The following is a 14823-nucleotide window of genomic DNA, read 5'->3' as shown; positions in this document are numbered from 1 at the left end:
ACGCCTTTCGAGAGAGTGCAAATTCAGGGCCCTCAGTCTATCCTCATAGGGAAGATTCCTGATACATGGGATCATCATTGTCATCCTCCTCTGTACATTTTCCAGTGCATTTACGTATATCCATTCTGTAATACGGTGACCAGAACTGTGCAGCATAATCCAAATGAGGCCTAACCAAGGATATAGAGAGTTGAAGAACAACCCGAGGACTTCTATTATTTATACTTCTAGAGATGAAGCCAAGCATTCTGTTAGCTTTATTGCGAACACTAATGCACTCCTTGTTCATCTGTGATCCTATTCTCCGTCTTACTCTTAATTCTTTCGATACAGCCTCTTCTCGCTTACCGATGTACCACTCGTTTACCGATGCCTCGGACTTATGACCGGCTCTCTGACCAGTATTTATAACTAAATAATGTATATTAGAGCTGATTTCCTCTATTAAGTTTCTTTCAATATACAGTACACTACTGTATAAACATTTAAAAATATACCAGAAATGTTATAAATGGTGCAAAGGTGACATTAAAACAATATCAAAGATGGTTGACACGAACCCACTACCATAATAGTAGGCTCTTCACTTAGTGACGAATTCGTTTAACGATGTGGTCTTAGGAACAGAACTCTGTCATTAAGTGAGGAGAGGCTGTAATAACTCGACAATACACTTTACCAGGTATACTCAACAGGCTTATACCCCTATAATTTTTACTCTCTTGTCCTCTGTGCCTTTATACAAAGGAACAATACATACTCTCTGGCAGTTCCTTGGTACCTTCCCCTCTTCTATACATTTATTAAATAAAAGCAGCAACCATTCCAAAAATACAGTGGACCCCCGGTTTACGATATTATTTCATTCCAGAAGTATGTTCAGGTGCCATTACTGAGCGAATTTGTTCCCATAAGGAATATTGTGAATTAGATTAGTCCATTTCAGACCCCCAAACATACACGTACAAACGCACTTACATAAATACACGTACATAATTGGTCGCATTGGGAGGTGATCGTAAAGCGGGGGTCCACTGTATATCCCTCCCACTTTTAACATTTCTGTCTTTATCCTATCAGTCCTAGCTGCTTTATATCCCTTTCATTCTACCCACTGCCTCATGCACCTCCCTGACACTCACAGTTGGCTCTTCCTCACTCCTACAAGATGTTATACCTCCCTGCCCAATACACAAAAATCGCAGCTTCCCTATCTTCAACATTTAACAGTTCCTTAAAATATTCCCTCCATCATCCCAATATATATCTCTCTCCTCTCCTATTTTTAACTGCCAAATCCATTCGTTCCCTAGACTTTCTTAACTTATTTATCTCGCTAAAAAACTTTTTCTTATTTTCAGAAAAATTTGTTGATACTATCTCACCCACTCTCATTTGCTCTTACATTCCTTCATCATTCTCTTAACATCTCTTTTTCTCTCCATGGAGAAAAAGAGCCCCGTTTATACGGATCTTAGGTTCCCAACCCCGTGCGATAAGTGGAAATCACCAGCAGGTGGAAAAGAGTGTTTTTCATCATCAAATGCATCTAAAATGCCTGATGACATGTCTACACTATCATATATTAAGTGCTCAGTACAGCTAGCCATTAAAAAACAAACAATTACACAGTACATACAATATTTACTTTAAAATATGGTGCTGGTCACCTTTCCCTTACACAGCTGTTGTGCGAAAACAGCAGAGAGGTAAAAGCACTGAACACAATGAACAGTGGCTCAGTTGAAAGCCAATGAAAACATGAAATGCCAAAAAGAGGGTGCCAGATATGCTAGGCCCTCCTGATTCCTTGTATATAGCCTTAGAAGACCAAAATAATAAAGAAAAAGAGAGAAGAAACATTTATACTGTATATTTCAAGTGGAGCAGTGTTGGGCTAAGCATTTTTACCCATGTTTAAAGTGTTAAAACATCTAATATCATAAGAAACTAGTGTACATAGTGTTAAACATTAAAAGCAATTAAAAAAACAGGAAAACAATTATGTCTTAGTGTCATTAATTGTAAAACCAAAATATTGCTGGCACTTTTATGCCACTGTTGCCAATAAATGATCATTTTTTCTTCTACTTCAACACACCATAAAATCATAAGTTTTTATCAAATTCCACTCATTTTAGTCTTATTCAATTCAGAAAAAATGTACTCTGTTGAACTGTATTTTTTTTTTCAGGGTATCCCACAGTTTAACCCTTTCAGGGTCCGTCCCGTAGATCTACGGCTTTACGTTCAGGGTCCAAACCGTAGATCTACACCATGAGCTCAGCTCACTCTGATAAACTGTGAGTGGTACATTTGGGCCTAGATATGAGAGAATACATCTATGTGGTATGTGTGCACCACATAAAACAGATCCTGCAGCACACTGTGTATAATGAGAGAAAAAAACTGAAATCATGATTTTTTTATTAAAACAGCGACTTTGCAGTGTTTTTTCGTATGTTTTTTATAGTTGTATTTGCGATTTCTTGGTCTCAATTGATAGAATGGAAGACATATTACAGAAATAGAGATGATTTTGATTGGTTTTAGCACTGGAAATGGCTTGAAACTGAGCTCAAAGTAGCAGAAATGTTAAATTTTTGCCAATATTCAAGAGTAAACAAACGACCTCACACATCTAATACACGCCAGCTGGTGGGTCTAATATGCATTCACAAATATGGTGATGATATTTATACAATTATTACAGTATTGCATAACAGTAAATCTTCAATTTTTTGGAGTGAATAAAAATTCATTATGTGAATAAAAAATCAAAATGGAATTTATTTGTAAAGCCTCAAAACATAACTAATGAACAGAGGAAATGTTAGTTTAGTTCCAGGAATACCTATATTGTTTATTCTGGACCCTATTTTGAAATTGGAATATTTTGAACTTTGTGTTAAATTGGCCAAATTAACAATTTCCGATCACTTTAATTTGTAGTTGAAACAGTTGACTTGCTGATTTCTTGTGCTCAATCGATAGAATAGAAGTAATACTAGTGAAATAGCTAAGAATTTGGTTTACTGGAATAATGTAATTGGCCTAAAATGGGAGTCAAAGTCGGCAAAATCGCCGATTCATAAATATCGCTGACACATCAAAATTCGCGAGAGCATAATTTCATCAATTTTTCATCAAATTTCGTACTTTTTGTTTTATTACCTTCACAAAAAGATTCTTTACCATTTCATAAGAAAAAATAACAAATTTTTTTTTTTGAAAATTCTTGGACACTGGGGCACCACTTCAGATTTGGGCCTTGGACCCTGAAAGGGTTAAGGCTTAGTGTTCATTGTTTTTACTAGAATAAAAAAACAAAATTGGATGAAAATTTTATAATTTATGGAGTGTTGAAATTAGTGATCACTGATTGGCAACATCAGTATATGTGCATATGTCAGGTTTATGTTTTCCAATTTATTTACACCATATTTATTTTTTAACCCTTTCAGGATCAACAGGCCCTCTCCCAGACTTGTTCTCAGGGTCGACAAATTTAAAAAAAAAAAAAAAAAATTCTTATGAAAAGACAGAGAATCTTTTCCCGATCATAATGACACCAAAAGTATGAAGTTTGATGGAAAACTTACGGAATTATGCTCCTGCAAAGTTAGCGGTATCAACAATGTTTACGCATTGGCGATTTTGCCCACTTTGAGCCCTATTTTCTGAAAATTCCAGTGTACTAGTCGACAAAAATCATAACTTTTTCGCTAGAACTCCATTTTTTCTATCGAATGAGTACAAGAAACCACCCATTTACCAATTTCAACTATCCAATAAAGTGGTCAGAATTTAGCAATTTTGCCAATTTCACACAAATTTCAAAAGATGCCAATTTCCAAATAGGGTCCAGAATAAACAAGGAAGACATTCCTGGCACTAAAATAACATTTCCTCTGTTCATTAGTCATGTCCCCATGCCCCTCTTACATTCTTTTGCTTTCCACTTTGAATTTTTATTCTCACAAAAAATTAGAAGATTTACTGTTATGCAGACTACTGCATTAGTGTAGAAATGGTATAAAGAATATCAGCGCACTTGTGAAAGAATATTAGACTCGCCAGTTGACGTGTATTGGATGCGTAGCATGATTTGTTTACTTTTGAACTTTGGCAAAAATCGAAGATTTCAGCTATTTTGAGCTCAATTTCAAGGTACTTTTCATTGTAAAACGAATCAAAATCGTCTCAATTTCTGTAATATGTCTTCCATTCTATAAAATGAGACCAGGAAAACTAGAATACCATCATAAATACCATACGAAAATACAGTGCAAAGTCGCTGTTTTAAACCAAAAACACGGTCAAAGTCTTTTTTTTCTCATTACGCACTGTGTGCTGCAGGATTTTTTTTTATACTGTGCACACTGACCACATAGACCCATTCTTTCATATGTAGGCCTACCAGCTTTCTCTCACTAGATTTGAGGGCGCTAGAATTTAGGTGTACTAGTACGTCAAAAACCCTCCTGCATAAGCCATACTAGTACGTCAGAAACCCTGAAAGGGTTAAGTGTGTGTACATAAGCACACAGAGAATGCAAATCATAATGTATAGTTTTTATAATGAAATACTGAAATACGTATGGGTTTCTCACCTATCCCAGTATTTTGAAGGGTTACCCTTCCTCTTAACCCTTTCAGTGTTGGCCCCATAATATTACAGCTTGCGAGTCAGTGTTGGTCCTGTAATACTACGCCAAAATTATAGCTCCTTCAGATCTGGTAGAAGAAAGCTGGTAGGCCTACATATGAAAGAATGGGTCTGCATGTGGATAATGAGAAAAAAAAACTCCGACCCTGTTTTTGGTTTAAAACAGCGACTTTGCAGTGTATTTTGTATGATATTTATGGTTGTATTCTTGTTTTCTTAGTCTCATTTGATAGAATAGGAGATGTATTACAGAAATGGAGATGGTTTTAATTGGTTTCACTATGAAAAGTACCTTGAAATTGAGCTCAAAGTATCGGAAATGTTCGATTTTTGCCGATGTTCAAGAGTTAACAAATGACATCGCTGTCCAATGTGTGTCCAACTGGCAAGTCTGATATGCAGTCATGAATGGGTTGACATTTATTATAATAATGCAGTAGTCTGCATAACAGTAAATCTTCTATTTTTTTGAGAGTAAAAATTCAAAATGGAAAGCAAGAGTAATATAAGAGGGGCCTGGAGACATGACTAATGAACAGAGAAAATGTTATTTTAGTGCCAGGAATGTCTGTCTCTTGTTTATTCTGGACCCTATTTTGAAATTGGCATCTTTTGAAATTTGTGTGAAATTGCCCAAATTGCCAATTTGACCACTTTATTGGGTAGTTGTAATCGGTAAATGGATGGTTTCTTGTACTCATTTGATAGAGCAAATGGAGTTGGAGATCTAAAGAAATAGCTATGATTTTAGTCGACTGAAGCAATGAAATTGGCCGAAAATAGAGCTCAAAGTGGGTGAAATCACCAATGCATGAATATAGCAGAGATTGCTAACGTTGCGAGAGTGTAATTCCGTAAGCTTTCCATCAAATTTTGTACTTTTTGTGTCATTACCATCGGGAAAAGATTCTCTATCATTTCATAAGACTTTTTTTTTTTTTTTTTTTTTTAAATTTTTCGACTGAGTTAAGGATCATGGGTTTCGACACTGAAAGGGTTAATGCACTTCATATGTCTCTTAGGCCATTGATAAGGCTACATTATGGAGGATAGAAGAGTCAGTACCCTTTTACACATGCTAAGAATTGGTGATACAGAACATGTCCATATAGTGAAGCTATATGGACACATTTGCTATCAGATTTAAGTCTGGCGAGTTACCAGGTCAGTCATTAACCCTTTCAAAGTTGGTCCCATTGTTATACGGCTTTGAAGCCCAGGTTGGTCCCATAGTTTTATGCCATGAGCTCATCTTGCTCAGATAAGCTGTGAGTGGTAAATTTGTGCCTAGATGTGAGAGAATGGGTCTGTAGTGAGTGTGCACGATATGAAAAAAAAAGCCTGCAGCATGCAGTGCATAATGGGGAAAAAACTGACTTTTTGGTTTAAAACGTTGACTTTACGGTGTATATTCGTATGGTCTGTATGTTTGTATTCTCGGTTTTATGGTCTCGTTTGATAGAATGGAAGATGTATTATACAAATAGAGATATTTTCATTGGTTTCAGGACTGAAAGTAGCTTGAAATTAAGCTCAAAATAGTAGAAACGTTTGATTTTTTCCAGTATTCCATAGTACACAAATTACATCAGTCATCCAATACCTGTCCAGCTGGTTGGTGTAATACATGTTCACAAATGTGCTGACATTGGTTATACAATTATTACAATTCAGTAGCCTGCATTAGAGTAAATCTTCTATTTTTTATGTGAATAAAAATTCAAAATGGAAAAAAAGTGTATTACAGGAGAGGCCTGAGGGTGTGACTAATGAACAGGGGAAATTTTGTTTTAGTGCATGGAATGTTTACGTTGTTTATTCTGGATCCTATTTTGAAATTGGCAGTTTCTGAATTTTGTGTGAAATTGGCCACATTACTGATTTCTGATCACTTCGATTAGTTGAAATAAGTAAATGGGCTGTTTCTTGTAATTAATTGATAGAATAGAAGGAATATTAGCAAAATAGCAATGAGGTTGGTCGACTGGAAGAATGGAATTGGCCGAAAATAGGGTTCAAAGTGGGTGAAATCACTGATGTGTAAATATTGTCTTGACCACTAACTTTGCGATAGCGTAATTCCATAAGTTTTCCATCATGTTTCGTACTTTTGGTTTCAATATGTTCGGAGAAAAGATTCTTTATTATTTCATAATTTTTTTTTATGAACTCTCCGACCCTGAAAGAAAGTTTCAGATCGGGTTCCGATCCTGAAAGGGTTAAAGAATGATATATCACAGTCATGTAGCCAATCTTTAATGTCTTTAGCAGTATGGCAAGGGGCACAGTCACACAGAAGTTGCCCTGGTACTTCTTGGAACTGTCAGGCATATGGTCTGCTAAAAGCATGTTTGTGTGTTCATGTTTATGATGGCTTCTGTATATACACAATGATAATAGTTTTGTTTGAAGATTTTCTAGCACTCAAAACATGTAAAGAAACACAGCAAGCATCACCTCCACCAAGGTAGGGCTACTTGAAAAAGAAGAAATACTTTCACCATCACTCACACTATGACTGTCTTGCCAGAGGCATGGCATTACTGCAGTTCAGATGCCTCTCCAAATTGCGAATATTCCCACCCCTCGTTCAGGGTGTAGGCACTGTACTTTCAACCTCCAGGACTCAAGTCCTGAAGTTGAAATATTCTCTAAATTTCTGCAAATTTGTTCTTATTTCTAATGACTGTTTCTGTCTTCTAACACTACTCATAAGGAAATCTTTTGATATTACATTTGTTTAAAATTGTGAAACTCCTCAGAACATGGAAATGATTCACACTACAGGTGGGAAAAATTTTACATTCTTTTTGACTGAATTTTGCTGTTAGTACAGGGGTTTTGTACTATGAAAATGTAATAAATTTGGAACAAATAAGGCATCTTCCTGTCAGTTCTATGCCCTATTTGCTGGGAGGGAAGTTAGTGGTAGCAAGACAGGTCCTGGTTTACATTTGCTTTTGAGGTAGTATTTCCCATGATGCACTGCATGTACCTGCAGTGGTCCTAGATTTTTTCCCCAGGTGGTAGGTGTCCCAAACAACTGAATTTGAGATCTAAACTCGCAGCTCTCTGCAAATTTGAAGGCACTAAAAAATGTGTGAAGTGGAACCTCTGGTCACGAACGCTTCTGAACATGAACAAATCGGTTCATGACCAAAAAATTCACCAACTTTTTGCATCTGGTCACGAACACACAATCAGGTGCCAAACAAACACAGCCGCGCCAATTTTCACATTTCATGCCTTTTTTTTTTAACGCCAATTTTCCCTACTTCCTGTTTGTGTACATCTAACAAAAACCCTCACCTTGTAGTCGGTCTCAGTTAGACACGTTCATTCGCTGTGAACTTCTTGTGTTGTTTTTCGTGTGTTTTTTGAATTCTTTTTGTTTTCTTGGTTGTTTGCAGTATGTTTTTCCTCTCTATTTTTTTTTTTTCTATTAAACTGCGCATTATTTTGTATAATTAAGGATTTTTCAAACTTTGATTATTTTTTTCTGTGCTTAACCCTTTGACTGGTGGTCCCGTAATATTACGGCTTTGAGAGCTAATGTTGGTCCTGTAATACTACGCCAAAATTGTAGTGGCCTCAAATCTAGCTGGAGAAAGCTGGTAGGCCTGCATGTGAGAGAATGGGTCTGCATGGTCAGTGTGTGCAGTATAAAAGCAATTGTGGAGCCAGTGGTGCATTGTGGGAATGCCATTTCAGTGTGCCTTGTTTACCATGCCTTGCGGTAAGAAATACCTTGTACCCCGGTGAATTGGGACTCTTCTTTTCCCAAGTGACAGTTCTAACACAGATGGAACTGTCAGTGAAGATGAATTTCATGGTTTTGAGGAGTTTGTGACCGAAAGCAATGCCCAGGAAACCAGAAGGAAGGAAGGAAGAAAGAAAAAAAGCAAGGAAGGAAGGAAGGAAGGAAGAGATGAGAGGAAGGAATGAAGGAAGGAAGGACGACCCAGAAAACCATCAACCTAGGATAACCCAAAAAAGTCAGTGACTTAATCCATGTGGGTGGTGAAGACAGCATGCTTGTTTGGGAAGACGGTGTGGGTGATGAGTGGTGGAAATGCATCATTGTGACACCAGCCATGCCACTCTCAGCACATCCACCAACAAACGTGCACACAACAACCTTCCACAAGCTGTAGCAGTTCTAGGAACATGTCTAGTGACTATGTATGTGTATATATATTATAGAACAATAGTAATAACCAACTTTTTTTATTGTTTGTGTAAACAGGCTTTGTAAACATTGTAATGATAATTGTGCGGTTATTGTGTTGCATACAAGTGGATATATATACATTACACATTATAGTGGTCTCATAGGCCACAAAAGTTACTTGAAAAATTAAAATACTAAAAAATAAAAAAAAAATACAATAAAAATATTACCACGTGAGCGGCAGTCGCTGATGTTTTCATAAGCAGGTCACTTTCTGTCAGCTTCACACCTCTGTATCTTGGTGAGTTCTGATAACAATTTTTTTTGTTTTAAAACACTCACAAAAATATTCTTAAGATTTTGGTAAGAAAAATATTTTTTTTTTTTTCGAATATTTTTCGATGCAGAGCGAGAGTTTAGAATCAGGGTTCCAACAATGAAAGGGTTAAAAACTCTTAAAAAAAAATGTTTACGGCAAATGGTTCGTAAGGGTCTACAACAGACTCGTACAATGTTAGTTTTCTCTTGTTCAAGGTTTTTACATTTAGTTTACTATTACACTATGCATTCTGTGGTATAAATAACTATTTTTGTGCTTAACCCTTTCAGGGTCCAAGGCCCAAATCTGGAGTCACGCACCAGTGTCCAAGAATTTTCAAAAAAAAATTTTGTTATTTTTTCTTATGAAATCGTAGAGAATCTTTTTGTGAAGGTAATAAAACAAAAAGTACGAAATTTGGTGGAAAATTGACGAAATTATGCTCTCACGAATTTTGACGTGTCAGCGATATTTACGAATCGGCGATTTTGCCGACTTTGACTCCTATTTTAGGCCAATTACATTATTCCAATCAACCAAATTCTTAGCTATTTCACTAGTATTACTTCTATTCTATCGATTGAACACAAGAAATCGCCAAGTCAACTGTTTCAACTACAAAATAAAGTGATCGGAAATTGTTAATTTGGCCAATTTAACACAAAGTTCAAAATATTCAATTTCAAAATAGGGTCCAGAATGAACAATGTAGGCATTCCTGGCACTAAACTAACATTTCCTCTGTTCATTAGTTATGTTTTGAGGCTTTACAAATAAATTCCATTTTGATTTTTTATTCACATAATGAATTTTTATTCACACCAAAAAATAGAAGATTTACTGTTGTGCAATACTGTAATAATTGTGTAAATATCATCACCATATTTGTGAATGTATATTAGACCCACCAGCTGACGTGTATTAGACGTGTGAGGTCGTTTGTTTACTCTTGAATATTGGCAAAAATTTAACATTTCTGCTATTTGAGCTCAGTTTCAAGCCATTTCCAATGCTAAAACCAATCAAAATCATCTCTATGTCTGTAATATGTCTTCCATTCTATCAAATGAGACCAAGAAATCGCAAATACAACTATAAAAAATATACGAAAAAACACTGCAAAGTTGCTGTTTTAATCGAAAAATCATGATTTCATTTTTTTCCTCTCATACACAGTGTGCTGCAGGAATTGTTTTATGTGGTGCACAAATACCACATAGATGTATTCTCTCATATCTAGGCCCAAACGTACCACTCACAGTTTATCAGAGTGAGCTGAGCTCATGGCGTAGATCTACGGTTTGGACCCTGAATGTAAAGCCGTAGATCTACGGGACGGACCCTGAAAGGGTTAAAAGTTTAAAAAAAAAAAATTTACATACAGTTTGTAGGGGTCTGGAATGGATTAATCGTATTTACATACAATCCATTGGGGAAATTAGGTTCAGGTCATGACCGGGTCGTGACCAGAGTTTTGGAATGAATTATGATCTTGATCAGAGGTTCCACTGTATATGTCAAACAGCTTGGTCACCTGACATGTGGCATATGTCTGACATTGTTTAAGGCCTAATATTTTTCGACTTTACAAGAAATATTTAGATTTTCTTTATGTTCTAGGGAAGTCTTCGTGATAGGATTCACCAAACCAAGCCTCAAGGAAATTCTTTGGTTAAATACTCGAGTGATAAGTTTATTCCCATTGAGCAGACAGACTGTGCAGTTTATGGGAGACAGATCTTAGAGGCACTACTGTTCCTGCACGAGAAGGGTATAGGCCATGGTAAGCTTAATTGCCCAATTTACAAACTTTTTTTGTAAGTATTCTAAATAAAAGTGATGTACTGCATATTAAACAACATGATAGACAGGTTTTAAAGTTTTATTTTAATAATACATTTAATGCTGTGAGAACATATTTTGCTGCAATGAGAGTTATAATTTAAAAACAACTGATTTTTCAAATTCCACTTGATCAGAGATTGCTTCTTTATGACTTCATAAACAGTGTTGCTGTAGCTCTTATGATGCTTTGAATACCTGTTGAAATGGTCTGCTTTGTTTTTTAAATATTGATATTGTTTGGTGTTTAGTGAAGTGTTTACATTATGAACAGGGTGATTATCATTTTATAAATGCTTTAATGTGTGGTACCTAGTAAAGAAAGTATCATGTAAAAATCCCTTTCCATTGATATTACAGCCCATTGATATTTCTATCACACAGTTGAGGAATGAACTGTGTTTACATCATGTTCGTACATATCATATAATCAACATTTTTCCCCAGAAAGAATGACCCATTTAATTGATCTGTTTTATCATATTAGAGAACATTGTTTTTCATGGAAAGGGACTTTGTACCTAGTTACAAAGTGCTGAGAGGTGGAGCACATAATAATAATAATAATAATATCTTTATTTATTACAAGTACATTAATGATATACTACTATATGCTGAGCATTTCAGGCAAATTAGATCAGTGTCCCAGGATGCGACCCACACCACTCGGCTAACACCCTGGTACCCATTTTACTGATGGGGAACATAGACAACAGGTGGAAAGAAACATGCCCAATGTTTCTACTCTGGCTGGGAATCGAACCCAGGCCCTCACCAGGCCACCAGAGCCACCACCTCATTCTACACTGTCTTAAGATGAGCTATAAATGGCTTAATTTATAGAAAGGATAGAAAAAGTTAAAATCCAGTTTTGTAGGATGGTAACACAATATAGGATGTGATCTCTTTGTACAACATAAGTATTAATGCTCTCACAAAATAATGTAAATGCATAAACAATGTACCCTCTACAAGTAGCTAAGGACAGGTAAGGTGATAAAGAACAGTTTAACTTTACAAAATTAATAATTCCTTATTGTGATAATTTTTCATATTTCTCTTTTAGGGCATCTTCATACTGGAAATTTGGTTATTGATAATAATGTGTGTCGTCTGTTAGACCTAGAAAACCAAGTTGTTGGGCTTCCAAATCATATAAGATCACACATGATACACCATCGGAAGATTAACTCGATGGAGGCTATTGATGTTTACTGCTTTGGTCATGCGTTGTACGAAATGGTATTTAGTAAACGTCTTACTGATAACACCTGCACTGAATTTCCTCCAGAAAGCCCAGCATTGTCAAGTAAGTTTATAAGTGAGAAATATTTATATTTAAACAATTTTCTATTCCAGCGACTCAGTGCTGCCATTCACAGGGTTAAAGCCTGCTATATCCTGGGTATACACCCCAGCTCTGAGGAGCTAGATGGGATTTTTTGCATTGTAATCTGTGATAAACATTTAGCAATTTTTATTTTTATTATCACACTGGCCGATTCCCACCAAGGCAGGGTGGCCCTTAAAAGAAAAACTTTCACCATCATTCACTCCATCACTGTCTTGCCAGAAGGGTGCTTTACACTACAGTTTTTAAACTGCAACATTAACACCCCTCCTTCAGAGTGCAGGCACTGTACTTCCCATCTCCAGGACTCGAGTCCGGCCTGCCGGTTTCTCTGAACCCCTTCATAAATGTTAATTTGCTCACACTCCAACAGCACGTCAATTATTAAAAACCATTTGTCTCCATTCACTCCTGTCAAATACGCTCACGCATGCCTGCTGGAAGTCCAGGCCCCTCGAACACAAAACACAAAACCTCCTTTACCCCCTCCCTCCAACCTTTCCTAGGCCGACCCCTACCCTGCCTTCCTTCCACTACAGACTGATACACTCTTGAAGTCACTCTGTTTCGCTCCATTCTCTCTACATGTCCGAACCACCTCAACAACCCTTCCTCAGCCCTCTGGACAACAGTTTTGGTAATCCCGCACCTCCTCCTAACTTCCAAACTACGAATTCTCTGCATTATATTCACACCACACATTGCCCTCAGACATGACATCTCCACTGCCTCCAGCCTTCTCCTCGCTGCAACATTCATCACCCATGCTTCACACCCATATGAGAGCGTTGGTAAAACTATACTCTCATACATTCCCCTCTTTGCCTCCAAGGACAAAGTTCTTTGTCTCCACATACTCCTAAGTGCACCACTCACCCTTTTCCCCTCATCAATTCTATGATTCACCTCATCTTTCATAGACCCATCCGCTGACACGTCCACTCCCAAATATCTGAATACATTCACCTCCTCCATACTCTCTCCCTCCAATCTGATATCCAATCCTTCATCACCTAATCTTTTTGTTATCCTCATAACCTTACTCTTTCCTGTATTCACTTTTAATTTTCTTCTTTTGCACACCCTACCAAATTCATCCACCAATCTCTGCAACTTCTCTTCAGAATCTCCCAAGAGCACAGTGTCATCAGCAAAGAGCAACTGTGACAACTCTCACTTTGTGTGATTCTTTATCTTTTAACTCTACGCCTCTTTTCAAGACCCTCGCATTTACTTCTCTTACAACCCCATCTATAAATATATTAAACAACCACGGTGACATCACACATCCTTGTCTAAGGCCTACTTTTACTGGGAAATAATTTCCCTCTTTCCTACATACTCTAACTTGAGCCTCACTATCCTCGTAAAAACTCTTCACTGCTTTCAGTAACCTACCTCCTATACCATACACCTGCAACATCTGCCACATTGCCCCCCTATCCACCCTGTCATATGCCTTTTCCAAATCCATAAATGCCACAAAGACCTCTTTAGCCTTATCTAAATACTGTTCACTTATATGTTTCACTGTAAACACCTGGTCCACACACCCCCTACCTTTCCTAAAGCCTCCTTGTTCATCTGCTATCCTATTCTCCGTCTTACTCTTAATTCTTTCAATAATAACTCTACCATACACTTTACCAGGTATACTCAACAGACTTATCCCCCTATAATTTTTGCACTCTCTTTTATCCCCTTTGCCTTTATACAAAGGAACTATGCATGCTCTCTGCCAATCCCTAGGTATCTTACCCTCTTCCATACATTTATTAAATAATTGCACCAACCACTCCAAAACTATATCCCCACCTGCTTTTAACATTTCTATCTTTATCCCATCAGTCCCGGCTGCCTTACCCCCTTTCATTTTACCTACTGCCTCACGAACTTCCCCCACACTCACAACTGGCTCTTCCTCACTCCTACAAGATGTTATTCCTCCTTGCCCTATACACGAAATCACAGCTTCCCTATCTTCATCAACATTTAACAATTCCTCAAAATATTCCCTCCATCTTCCCAATACCTCTAACTCTCCATTTAATAACTCTCCTCTCCTATTTTTAACTGACAAATCCATTTGTCAAATCCATTTTAACTGACAAATCCATTGAAATGTATCCCAGCAATGTATCTTTTAAGTCTTGTGTACCATATTATGTAATAAAATATACCTATTGGTAAAAAAAAAAAATTAAAAGATGGGGTGGTAGGGAAAGTGGAATATTCAAATGGCTTTAGGAAGAAATCCAAATATTTGTCCTCTAAGCCTTTATCTCCATTTCTCCGAGGCTGTGGGTCCCCGCAGTTTGCACTAGAGGTGGATCTCGTCCTATATTCATTTAAACAATTTGTGCTAAAGCAGTTTTTTTGTTTTCCTTTAAATGAATACTATAAATTAAAAATATAGGACAATGAGATGCAACTGCTTGTTATTGGAGAATACTCTTTGCTCTTTTCATAAT

The 14823-nt window shown here is 36.9% G+C and overlaps 1 protein-coding gene across 3 annotated transcripts in view; it reads left to right on the top strand.

Annotated features, from left to right (window-relative positions):
* The window catches only part of LOC128696487 (PX domain-containing protein kinase-like protein), a 130340-nt gene that overhangs the window by 65511 nt on the left and 50006 nt on the right, over positions 1-14823 (top strand). For all 3 annotated transcript variants that reach the window (XM_070094686.1, XM_070094688.1, XM_070094687.1), the window contains exons 5-6: positions 10780-10942; positions 12068-12310. In XM_070094686.1, the coding sequence (XP_069950787.1) occupies positions 10780-10942; positions 12068-12310 (406 nt within the window). The remainder of the gene's footprint in view (positions 1-10779; positions 10943-12067; positions 12311-14823) is intronic.

This window comes from Cherax quadricarinatus, chromosome 47 (genome assembly GCF_038502225.1).
Source record: "Cherax quadricarinatus isolate ZL_2023a chromosome 47, ASM3850222v1, whole genome shotgun sequence".
Classification (NCBI taxonomy): Eukaryota; Metazoa; Arthropoda; class Malacostraca; order Decapoda; family Parastacidae; genus Cherax; species Cherax quadricarinatus.
Note: the sequence above shows the minus strand (reverse complement) of the source record. Positions and strands in the feature narration are given on the sequence as shown.